Raw genomic sequence first — 13,266 nt, 5'->3', positions numbered from 1 at the left:
CTTTAACTCTTGCTGGTACCCTTCTGTCACAAATCACTCCTGACTTTCTTCTCCACCCACTCCACCCTGCCTGCACTGTCTTCTTCACCTCTCTCCTGCACTCCCCGTTACTTTGGACAGTTGACCTCAAGTATTTAAACTCATCCACCTTTATCACCTCTACTCCTTGCATCCTCACCATTCCATTGTCCTCCCTCTAATTCACACATACTATATAGTCCGTCGTGCTCCTACTGACTTTCATTCCTTTTCTCTCCAGTGCATACCCCCACTTCTCCAGGCTCTCTTCAACCTGCACCCTACTCTTGCTACAGATCACAATGTCATCTGCAAACATCATAGTACACAGAGACTCCTGCCTGATCTTGTCCGTCAACCTGTCCATCACCACTGCAAACAAGAAAGGGCTCAGAGCTGATCCTTGATGTAATCCCACCTCCACCTTGAACCCATCTGTCATTCCAACCGCACACCTCACCATTGTCACACTTCCCTCATACATATCCTGCACCACTCCTACATACTTCTCTGCCACTCCTGACTTCCTCATACAATACCACACCTCCTCTCTCGGCACCCTGTCCCATGCTTTCTCTAAATCCACAAAGACACAATGCAACTCCTTCTGGCCTCCTCTATACTTCTCCATCAACATTCTCAAAGCAAACGTCACATCTGTGGTGCTCTTTCCTGGCATGAAACCATACTGCTGCTGCTGATCATCACCTCTCCTCTTAACCTAGCTTCTATTGCTCTTTCCCATATCTTCATGCTGTGGCTGATCAACTTTATACCTCTGTAGTTGCTACAGTTCTGCACATCACCCTTGTTCTTGAAAATCAGTACCAGTATGCTTCTTCTCCGCTTCTCAGGCATCCTCTCACTTTCCAAGATTGTGTTAAACAATCTAGTTAAAAACTCCACTGCCATCTCTCCTAAACACCTCCATGCCTCCACAGGTATGTCATCAGGACCAACTGCCTTTCCACTCTTCATCCTCTTCATGGCTGCCCTCACTTCCTCCTTGCTAATCCACCACACTTCCTGATTCACTATCCCCACATCATCCAACCTTCTCCCTCTCTCATTTTCTTCATTCATCAGCCCCTCAAGTACTCCTTCCACCTTGTACAGCTTGGGTAGATCTTGGGGACCTGGCTTAAAGAGTATATAAACACTGCCAAAAAAGCAGAGTTGTACTGGCCTCTTCAGGTTTAAAATAGCTACTAGTTCGGACTGCTAGCCACACCACAATTATGACAATAAGGATTTTCCACACGTGCCAATGGAAAAATCTTTGCTGAAGAGGTCAGTGCAACATTACTTTGCTGCTCTATGTGTCTACATCACTCATTCTAGGTGCACATCATAAGATTTGAAAGTCAAAAAATCTACAGATTTCAGTCATTCATTATTGTATCAATGTTGTATTGATCCGTGTACAATTGTTGTAGTGGTTAGATTGGTTTGATAAGATACTAGTTTGGCTTAGTCACTGTTTATACATATTAAGTGGATAAGGATTGTTCGTTCAGGTCCTAGTTGCTCATTGCTGCAGTCTTTTCTGTTAATGAAAAGAAAAAGTTGATTTTTTACTCTACCTGTCAGTTCAGACTGGGATGAGGAGCCAGCCGCGGTCAGTTCACCTTAAGCATGAGCATAAATCAGAGCAGGGCAAATTTATACAATCTACTTTAAAATCCCAATGTTTTCTTTTGCCACCAGTTTAAGACACACTTGTATTTTAGTCTGGTTTAAATCAAAGGAAAATTCCGTCTCTATGATTTGACTTGATTTCTTCAAGTATTTCCTTTTCATAGTTAACACTTTTAGATATGCATGATATTTATTGTGATCATATATCCAATTCCCTGCTACCTGAAGGTTCCAACTTCTGCTGACTCTGGACACCTGGGCTACCCCCTGATGATCCTGCAGAATCCACTGGAAGACCAGCAACCGCTAGATGTGTACACAATAGACACAGTTAAAAAAAAAGGGAAAAAAAAGGATATAGTCCACAAATGATATGGACACATGTAGGACACTGTATGTAGAGCATATAGCATATAGAGCACATATTATATAGTAGGTAAATAAAGGATATCTCCTGTAGTATAGCATAGAGTATTTTTAGTGGCTACAGCGAGAATTGTCAGATTAAGGCTTAGAGTTTTACCCAATAGTAAGGACACATAGACAGAAGCAGAGCAGTAGTGGTAAATAGGCTGGCGAGAACTAAAAAAAACAGACTTGATTCGGGAGATGTGGAATGTGTGAATACATAATGTGCAGAGAAGCCGGAGGCAGACAGCAGGGAAATTGAATGTTGTGATACGGAAGGGAACAATGAATCGAGAGGACAGCCTGCAAGACTCCACTCTGAGGGGAACGTCCTGAGTGAAGAGCCACACCCTCTGCCCAGGGCGGTAAAATGGCGCTGGAGTCTGATGATAGTCTGCCTGCTGCCAGTACTTGGAGGCAGTGTGAGGGAGGACTAAGCACATCTTCCTCCAGGTTCAATAAAAATGGTGGATGAACTCCCAGGCAAAAGGCACATTGACCTCTTCCTCCAGTTTAGGGAACAACAGGGGCAGGAATCCCTGGGTGCAATTGATAGGTGAGAAACCATTGGCAAGATGGGAAGGGTGCTATTGGAATACTCCACCCAGACCAAAAGCTCACTCTAGGTGGTAGGTCTGGTGGAAGTGAGGCATTGCAGGGGGTCTCCAGGTACTGGTTGTCTCATTTTGTCTTGCTGTTGGTTTAGGGGGTGAAAACCAGAAGGCAGACTGGTAGATGAATTGATGAGAGAACAGAATGCTCTCCAAAAATGTGATGTGAAGGGGAGAAACTGGTGACAATGGCCAATTAGATGTGGGACCAGGGACCAGTGTGGAACAGGCAAGGTTTGCAGGAAACTGGAATGGGCTTGCTGGGGATCTTGTTATTGGCACAAATGGAGCACAAATTGTTACCAGAAGCATTAGTGCAGTAAAGAGAGTGTGCAGCAGAAACCGGAATGAGGTGAGGATGGCGTAATAGACCTATTGTAGTATTTGGGATTGGGCAAAGTCGAGGAGAGTTTGTGGGGCCATTTCCAAGATGGGACTGTTGATGTTTGGCATAGCGGACAATGTTCTCAGTGTCCCATGTCACAGCCGCAACAGAACAGGAAGCAGGCAGGATGGGCTCTGGGTCGTAGGCTTCATCAGCAGAGCTGAACAGATGGGAGACACTATTTATTTTACAGTTCTTCGAACCAGGGTGGTAATTCAGAGTGACGTTAAAGCTGTTGAAAAACAGACCACCTGGCCTGTCAGGAGTGCAGGTACCTGGCTATTCAGATATATTGCAAGTTCTTTTATTTGTCCACACAAGAAACAGCTGCTTGGCTACATCCAGCCAATGACTCCACTTCTCCAAAGCCAGCTTGATGGTGAGTGGTTCCCTGCTGTTGATGTCTTAGTTCCTATATGCCAGCAAAAGCCTGCGATGGAAGACAGGCTGAAGCCTCTGGTCTTCATAGGAACTTCGAATGAACAATGAACTGACAAAATGTATCAAAGTGAATCAGGATTGCAGCATAGATGAAGGGTTGCTTGAATCCCAGGAAACGGCATTTGCTTCAAGGTGGAGGGCTGAGGCCAGTCTACCACCCTTTTCACCTTGATTATATCCATCTGCTCACTACTGGCAGAGACTATAAATCCCAGGACGGAGTTTGTGAATGCATGGAATTCACCCTTCTTGGTTTTCATGAACAACTGATTCTCCAGCAGCAATTGGAGAACGTGGCAGAATCATCCAGACAAAGACAAACCTGTTCAGCATGTCTCAGAGAGTGTTACTGACGATGGCCTGGAACACCACTGGAGCATTCACTGGGTACTCATTGTGGCCACCGTAGGTGTTAAAAGCTGTTTTCCATTCATCTCCCTTATGAATACAAACCAGGTAATAGGCATTTTGCAGGTTGAGCTTAGTAAAGATGATGGTTCCCTAGAGACGTTTAAAGGCTGAGGAGAAGAGTGGCAGAAGGTAAAGGTTCTTGACTCTGATGTCATTCAAGCCCTGATTATCAATGCTGGTATACAAAGTCTACACGCCAAGGGCAGTGCTCAGAAGCTCCGGTGTGGTGGATTTCCCAGATAAGAACAACAGTATTGACGCCGCCCTGCTGGACTCTGTAGACCATTACACTGAAAAATGGGCCAGGGCCATCTCGGAACTTTGGATGAGAACGCCAACCAAGGCAACACCCTGTTTCACAGTGGCAGTGTGCCACACACGCCTTTCCCTTCCATCGAGCGCTCAGCGAGTTACAACATGGACCCAAGCATCTCCTCAGAGTCAGACCTTGAATTCTTTGATGGCTTCCTTTGCCTGGGGCCCAGCTCACTCTACAACTCCCTCAAGGACTACGAGCACATGGACAACTTCTTTCAGTTTCAGTTGCCTAGCTATCCCAGCCTGCCTATGGCCAGTGACCCTGGGACCTGCCTCCTGGAGTCCCTTATCGGTCTCTCAGAATCCGTCCCTGAGCCACCTGCCATTTTTACAGACAATCAGCTGTTGGAGGAAGCAATGAAGTTGTCTGTGATTTGAGCATGCATCAATATATTCTCAGTTATGCATTAATGAGTTCACCAAATGGAACAAGGGACAGCCTGGTAGTAAGACATTGAAAAACATCTGATATGAAAACACTGGTATGCAGAAACTTTTAACACAAGGTTTATCACGAAACAGCGTTCTTTAATATTGGAAACAGCAACACATTCCAAGAGCACCTTTTCTCATGCTCCTAAGAAGTTTTACCAAATGGAGACAGCACAGGCTGTCACCAAGACATTGTAAAACAACTGTTACAAACCACTTGTGCACAGAACCTCCTTACACCAAGGCTATCATGAGCTCCCAAGGCAGAGCGTTATCAAATATTAACAATATCAGCATATTCCAAGATATGGGAAGGAATAAGTGACGCATGCACACGGGGAGGACATCAAGTATGCAAGAGGGGATTTACCAGTATATAAAAGCAAGGGACTAACCTTACAAAAGTCAGTCTGCTCTCAAGACAGCTCGGTTTGTTGCTGTTGTATGACTATATACTGCTGCAATAAATCTTATAAGATTCTCAGTGACTGGTTACTTCCGGTTGTCATGGCAGTGTGAGGACGTCTCCACATGCGCTCCTCTTATCAAACATTTATATAATTTAAGTGTGAGGTAACTTGTCATAAATATGCTCATATAGCATCTAAATATTAAGTGTTCAAGTTAGCCTCGAAAGATGGCTGGCAAATAGCTCAGGAATCCTAAACAGAGAGAAACAAAACGTTTATTCTACCTGTCTTGATTCGTGCATTCAAGTCCCCTGTCTGTTGGCACCACCGTTAACAACCTAGGCAGAGACAGTACCCTTTTTTCCACAGAAGCCGTTGAGGGAATAAAGCCCGATTAGAAACTCGACTAAAAGTAGGGATACTAGTCCCAACATTTAGCCAATACAACACACTGGTTTTTCCTGTAAGAAAACGAAGTTCCAACAAACGGTGATTAGTCCATGACCTCAGGGTGTCATGGTCTGTGATCATGGCTCTCCCATCCCGATTGGTGCGTTAATCCACCTGCACACGGGGTTCTGAATTACCCGGATTGCTCGGCTTCACCTGCCCACCTGCGCCCAATCTCCCTGATTGGCCTCCCCTGGGTATATATGCCCCTTGGTTGCTCTAGCGCTTTGTCGGGGCATCTCACACTCACCCACTGAGACTCAGAGACTTTCGTGTTGCCAGAGTGCCTCGTCTTTGTGATCTTTCCCCGTGTCCATTCCTGGTGTTGTTATCCTGCTGTTTTGTAGGTTTTTCCTCGTCCTGTTTGTTAGCCCTCCTCCCTATTGGTACCTGCTGTTTTTGTTTCCGTTTAATAAAGGAATTGCCGGAACCAGTTTGCCTCCACCGGCTGCACTTGGGTCCTCCCCTCTGCTACAACTGTGACAGTACGACCCGACCCAAGTATGGACCCAGCGGATGGTTTAAGGTACCGGAGACATCGTAGGCCGAGGCGGTGTCTGGTGTGAATGGCCTCCAGCTGGGGGTTATCCAGTCGGCCGACGTCCTGACCAACTACCAGTCACTGGCCGACTCCTTCCACAGGCTGCCTGTCTCCCGGTCTGCGGGAACTGAACCCGCTAGCTACCGGCCGGTAAACCCCTGGTTGATGGGTGGTGCCAAGCTAGCTACAGCCCTGGACCCACTCCGGGGAATCTGCCTGGCCAGGGGAAGTTCCCGGATTCTCCGCCAGTTCTATATTCCTCGACGGCCGGCCGACGTCCTGTCTGATTACAAGTCGCCGGCCGACTCGGTCTGCGGGTTCCTGTTCGGCCGACCAATTCCGCCGACCAGTTGGGCTTACCAGCCCAGCGTCCCCAAGCCTCGGCTGCCCAGCATCCCTGAGCTTCAACTGCCCAGTGTCCCCGGTGCGCCTCTGGGACCTGCTCCATGAGCGGCTGCTGGACCACCTCCGAAGCCTGCTTCATCAGCGGCTGCCTCAGAAGCCTGCTACATGAGCTTCTGCCCTGCCATCTCTGAAACCTGCTCCACGAGCGGCTGCCCTGCCACCTCCGAAACCTGTTCCCCCTCCGAGGTCCGTTTCCCCCGCGGCTGTCACATCCCTGCCTCATCAGCCCCGCCCTCGTCAGGCCGCTCTCACTTGACTAGCAGTCAGGCCAATCAACCTATCTCGGCCAGGATAAGAAGCTGGTCTGTTTAGATGATGCAAGATTGTTGAACATTTACTATTTGACCTCCCTGCCATAGCCTGGACCAAGACCAGCCTCTGTACGAGAACCACGAACCTGCTAAGCCCACCGCCTGTCCGAGAGCCCTAACCCCTGTTCCCTCTGCCTCTAGTTTGACCTCCATGCCATTGTCTGGACCACGCCTGTACGAGAACCACGAACCTGCCAAGCCCACCGCCTGTACAAGAACCACGCCCCTGCTAAGCCCACCATCTGTCCGAGAGCCCTGTCCCTGCAAAACAATAAATATGCCCCTTTGGCTTTCCCCCCATTCTGCTTTTGGGTCCTACACCTGGTAGCCCTGACAGAACGATCTGGCCAACATGGACCCAGTGGATGTTGAGGCATTAAATGCTGCCATAGCTGGCCAAGGAACCCTGGTCGAGAGACACGACGCTGCCCTCCAGGATGCTTCCACCTCTATGCAAGCCCTCTCTGCCAGCATGTAAACCCTCACCACTCAAGTGGCCCTAACAGACCAAGGCCTACAGGCTTTAACCCAGCAATTCAGCAGTTTTATGGCTCAACTAACCCCGCTACTACCCCAAAACCCGGCACAGGCCCCAGTCCGTGCCCCAGAACCTATTCACACCCCTGTACAGCCCAGGCGAGAACCTAGCATCCCCAAACCCTATGATGGAGACCCGGCTACTTGTGGAACTTTTCTCATGCAATGTGATTTCATTTTCAATCACTTACCAAGCATGTATTCTGACGACAATGAAAGGATAGCCTTCATCTCCAGTCTTCTCTCTGGTCCTCCGCTTCAGTGGTTCGAAGCCGTGTGGAGAGCTATAGAAGCCTGTTTTGGGTCTTACGAACTGTTCTGTGCGGAATTCAGTTAAGTGTTCTTTCGACATATCCTTGCAAACCGCTTTCCACACGGGGTTATCTGAGCCACTAAAGGATGAACTAGTCAGAGACGACACCACTTCCCTTGACTGTCCGAGAGCCCTGTCCCTGCAAAACAATAAACATGCCCCTTTGGCTTTCCCCCCCATTCTGTCTCTCTGGCTATTCGACTCGATGACCGTTCCAGAGAGCAGGGGAAAGCGAGGGGGTTGAGAGGAGGTTGCGTGCCCCAGGCCCCTCTAGCCAACACCAACCTGACCAGCTCATGACTAAGCCCCACCATGCTCGCTGGCTACCCCTGTCACGCCTCTCGCGGATGAACCCATGCAACTGGTTAGAGCTTGACTAACCGCTGATGAACGCATCCGTTGCACTAATGAACACTTGTGTTTCTACTGCGGCCAGGCAGGCCATACCCACATTGCATGTCCCGTTCGCCCAAAAGGAACAAGCTCACCCATGAATGTTGGTGAGTAGAGCTTCTCCCAAAGGCATATGCATTTAGAAGCAGTTCTCATCCACAACCAACCATCTCTCCTTTTATGAGACCTGGTGGTCTTCGGAGCTGATGACTGTTTTATGGATGCCAGTGTAGTTAGTCAAGCAGGCATCTCCACTCTACCCCGAGACACACCCATAGCTATCCATGACCTTAGTGGTGGTTTATTTGCTACCATCACCCATGTCACTGAACCCCTTAGTGTTATCCTGTCCGGTAACCACAGAGGAAAAACCATGTCCTTCCTAGTAATTTCCTCTCCTCAGAGCCCCCTGGTGCTAGGCAAGACGTGGTTGAGACGTCACAACTCCCACATAGACTGGTCGACTAATCCCATCTCAGCCTGGAGCCCTTACTGTCACAGAACCTGCCTCACTTCAGCTCTGCTGAGGGCGTTGCTGCTCCCTCCGAACCCCCTGATCTGACCAAGGCGCCCCTGAAGTCTGTTTGCCCCGCGGCCGCCCCACCGCCTGCGAGTTCAGTTTGCCCAGCGGCCGCCCCGCTGCCTGCAAGTTCAGTTCGCCCCGCTGGAGCAGGACACAGCCGAACCAGCGCCCATACTCCCTCCTGCATGTGTGGTGGGCACGCTCACCTAGGAGGTTGAAGGACTTGAGGGACGCCCAGAGGCCTCAACCCGACCCAGGTAACGGCCCTTCTAACCGTCTTTTTGTGCCTGACCAGGTCTGTACCCAGGTTCTCCAGTGGGCTCAAATCTCCCAGTTTGCCTGTCACCCCAGAACCAACCATACCCTGACACTGCTTAAGCACCAGTTGTGGTGGCCCACCTTGTCTACAGACACTCACGACTACGTCCAGGCCTGCAGGGGTTGTGCTCGAAGCAAGTCTACTCGCCTCTGATCTCCTACACCCCCCTACCTGTTCCTAGCCGACCTTGGAGCCTCATCGTTGACCCATCTGGAACTTCCATCGTGCCTGTCCTGGTGGGTCGCCAGGAAGCGCCTGGGGGCCCTATCACATCCCTGCCTCGTCAGGCCGCTCCCACTGCCTTACCTAGCTCATCTGGTTCATCGATCTTACCTAGAGCTCACACCTGACCGGCATCTCCAATCAGGCCAATAAACCCATCTCGGCCAGGATAAGAAGCTGGTCTGTTCTCCAGACTATGCTAGATCGTTGAACCGCTACTATTCGACCTCCCTAATATTGCCTGGACCACGACCCTGCTAAGCCCACCACCTGTAGGAGAACCACAACCCTGCTAAGCCCACCGCCTGTAGGAGAGCCCTGTCCCTGCAAAACAATAAACGTGCCCCTTTGGCTTTTCCCCCATTCTGTCTCACGTTCTGCTTTTGGGTCCTACACCTGGTAGCTCTGACAGTGGCTGCCACGCCGCCTCCGAGGTCCGTCTCCCCCCGCGGCCGTCCCGCCGCCTCCGAGCTCAGTTTGCCCAGCGGCCATCCCGCCGCCTCCGAAGTCCGTTTGCTCAGCAGCCCTCCAGGCACGGTGGTACTGTTGGCGTCGTCCGCTGGAGATGCCCTGCGCCCTGGTCGCCCTCTCGATCGGTTCCAGCCCTTGGGCCGCCTGCCTGAGATCCCTGGCCCCATTCGTCCTCCCCCTGGGCCTTCTGTCTGTCCTGCTGGTACTCTGGGCCCTTTACTTTTGGGACGTCTGGAATCCGCCCCTTGAGAGGGGAGTCCTGTCATGGTCTGTGATCATGGCTCTCCCATCCCCCGATTGGTGCGTTAATCCACCTGCGCCCGGGGTCCTGAATGACGCGGATTGCTCGGCTTCACTCGGCCTCCCCTGTCTGCGATTGGCTGACCGGTTCCCGCGCACCTGTGCCCAATCTCCCTGATTGGCCTCCCCTGGGTATATATGCCCCTTAGTTGCTCTGGCGCTTTGTCGGGTCGTCTCACACTCACCCACTGTTTGCCTCCACCGTCTGCACTTGGGCCCTCCTCTCTGCTACAACCGTGACACAGGGCAGTTAATGTAGACACAGAGTACTGAACCACACACTACCTTGTCCAATATTGCAGGTGACACCAAGTGCTACACAGTCATAGATTTATGCTCAGTATTTTTCAGCATACCACTACACCCAGATTCCAGACACCTTTTTTTCTTTCTCCTATGAAGGGCGGCAATACACATGCACCAGATTACCACAAGAACATTGCAAACGTCTCTCCCTCCATTTTCAATCGTGTAGTCAAACAAGATATGCCTGACGCCAGCATTCCTGGCACCATTACCCAATATGTCAATGATCCGTTAATTTGTAGCCCCACTAAGACCAGTGCGAAGCTGACTCCCTCACCGTCCTAACTGATTGGCTGAGAAGGGCCATAATCTTAACAAACAGCTGCCATGTGTACAGCAAAAGGTGTTCTATCTGGGCCACACTTTAGAAGGTGCGACCAGAGCTATGTCCAATGATCAGCTCCGTGCTGTTAAACAAATGCTTAGCAATAGGACCACCCTTAACACCGACCAAGTGTGTCTGCTCCTGAAACTATGTCCTCAGTCCACGTACTTCACATACAGGGGGCAGTACTATAGGCAGAGGTATGGGTTTGCTATGGGTCGCCCAGTCTCACCTGTAGTGGCCAACTTGTATATGGCGGAAGTGGAAAAGAGGCTCTAATTTCCTGTCCAGGGACACCAACTAGCCATTGGTTCAGATTTATGGAAGACACCTGGATTAAAGTTAAAACTCAGGATGTACCACAATTCACCGACCACATTAACTCTGTCGACACCACATCAAGTTCACCAGGGAGGATGTGGAACATGACAGGGTAGCCTTCTTACACTGTGAAACTGCAGTTGGTGATGGGCATTTGATTGCTGATGTTTACCGTTAACCAATACATACTGATCAGTACTTAAAGTTTGACTCTCATCATCCACTGGAGCACAAACTAGGAGTCATCAGGACGCTGGACCACCGAGCTGACAGCATCCCCACCGACACAGAGGTCAAGGAAGGGGAGAAATTCAACATTAAACAGGCACTGGTTAAGTGTGGTTATCCTAACTGGGCATTTGTCAAAGCCAGGAAGATCCCAAACAGTGCACCAGCTGATTGAAGACGGGAGAAGGACAACAACTGCCTAAGTGTAAACCAGTGGTGATTCTGTATGTGGCGGGAGTGTCGGAAAAGCTGAGACCTTTCGAACCCCAAAACACATTGCGCCAGAAGTTGGTTCACCTCAAGGATCAGGTCCCCCGGCACAAACAGAGCCATATAGTGTAGCTGTTAAGTGTCAGGAGGATTGCCGTGACTTGTACATTGGGGAAACTAAACAGACACTGGCCAAGAGGATGACACAACACAGGAGAGCTAACACGTCAGGCAACGACTCCACAGTCTACACCTGAACCGGGGGGGGGGGGGTTCTAAGAGTACGTCTGTCACCATCTTACAATGCTGTGATTGCAACTATTCCCCAATCCTCTGTGAATAGTACACATGACCATTGTAACTCTAGTTAATGGTCACACCGGTATGTGCATATAAAACTGGTGGTTGTTTTCGGTTGTTAGACACTGTATAGGGGTGTATAAGGTAGTATAAAGGTGTATAACGGTGTATAAGGGGGAATAAGGTAGTATAAGGTAGTATAAGGTAGTATAAAGGTGTATAAGGGTGTATAAGGTAGTATAAAGGTGTATAAGGGTGTATAAGGGGGAATAAGGTAGTATAAGGTAGTATAAGGTAGTATAAAGGTGTATAAGGGTGTATACGGATGTGTAAGGGTGTATAAGGTAGTATAAAGGTGTATAAGGGTGTATAGGGTAGTATAAGTTAGTATATCTTACTTATAAAGCCCTTCACAAACTTGCTCCCCCATACCTCACCGATCTCCTCTACCCCTACCAACTCTCTCAGTCCCTCAGATCCACCTCAGCCTCCCTTCTCTCTACCCCAGGTCCAACCTCCACGGCTTTGGTGACCGAGCCTTCTCCAGAGCAGCTCCCAGGGTCTGGAACTCACTCCCCCAAATCATTAGAGACTCAGAATCCCTCCCACTCTTCCGATCCCGTCTCAAGACACAGCTTTTCTCCATTGCCTTCTCCTGCCCCCCCCCCCATCCGCTCATCCACCCCTGGTCTGGGGTAGGCTGAGGACTGAGTGCTCAACCTGCCCCCTCCCTCAACTCCCTCCCCAACTCCCTCCCCAAGCACATCGGACACTGCTGCGGGCTGCCCAAATTCAGGTCATTGGTCGGGACTCACGTCTTCAGGCTTCATCTGTGATTTATGATGTGTGTTTTTCTTGCCCTTTTGTATCTGTCCAAGTGGGAGAGTACTGCTGGCGTCGTGTGTGGCTGCCGCTTCTCCCTCTCGTAGCCCCCCTTCCCATCCACCCCTGTACGTCTGTTGTGTTTATCTGTCGTCTTGTTTCACCCCGTTTATTGTAAAGCCACTTTGAGTTTTAGAAAAGCGCTATACAAGTTTAATTTATTATTATTATAAGGTAGTATAAGGTAATACAAGGATGTATAAGGGTGTATAGGGGTATATAAGGTAGTATAAGGGCGTATAAGGTACTACAAGGGTGTATAAGGTAGTATAAGGACGTATAAGGTAGTATTAGGGTGTATAAGGTAGCATAAGGGTGTATAAGGTGTATAAGGTAGTATAAGGGTGTATAAGGTAGTATACGGGTGTATAAGGTAGTATAAGGGTGTATAAGGTAGAATAAGAGTGCATAAGGTAGTATAAGGTAGTATAAGGGTGTATAAGGTAGGATAAGAGTGCATAAGGTAGTATAAGGTAGTATAAGGGTGTATTTGGGTGTATAAGGGTGTATAAGGTAGTATAACGATGTATAAGGCTGTATAACGTAGTATAAGGGTGTATAAGGTAGTATACGGGTCTATAAGGTAGTATAAGGGTCTATAAGGTAGTATAAGGGTGTATAAGGTAATATAAGGGTGTATTAAGGTGTATAAGACAGTATAAGGGTGTATATGGGTGTTTAAGGTAGTATAAGGGTGTATAAGGGTGTATAAGGGTGTATGGGTTAGTATAAGGGTGTATAAGGGTGTATAAGGTAGTATAAGGGTGTATAAGATAGTATAAGGGTGTATAAGGGTGGGGAGACCTGCAGTCAGTTGAGACTGAAGAGGTCAGTTAG

General features: G+C 49.1%; 1 protein-coding gene across 1 annotated transcript in view; it reads right to left on the bottom strand.

Moving 5' to 3' along the window:
* Positions 1 to 13,266, bottom strand: part of si:ch211-80h18.1 (uncharacterized protein LOC555593 homolog) — a 147,401-nt gene that overhangs the window by 85,317 nt on the left and 48,818 nt on the right. The window contains exons 7-8 of the mRNA XM_056298087.1: positions 1,879 to 1,962; positions 1,602 to 1,646 (exon numbers count right to left, since the gene is read on the bottom strand). Coding sequence (XP_056154062.1) covers positions 1,602 to 1,646; positions 1,879 to 1,962 — 129 coding nt within the window. The remainder of the gene's footprint in view (positions 1 to 1,601; positions 1,647 to 1,878; positions 1,963 to 13,266) is intronic.

Source organism: Lampris incognitus, chromosome 18 (assembly GCF_029633865.1).
Source record: "Lampris incognitus isolate fLamInc1 chromosome 18, fLamInc1.hap2, whole genome shotgun sequence".
NCBI classification, from domain to species: domain Eukaryota; kingdom Metazoa; phylum Chordata; class Actinopteri; order Lampriformes; family Lampridae; genus Lampris; species Lampris incognitus.
This window is presented reverse-complemented; position numbering and strand designations above follow the sequence as displayed.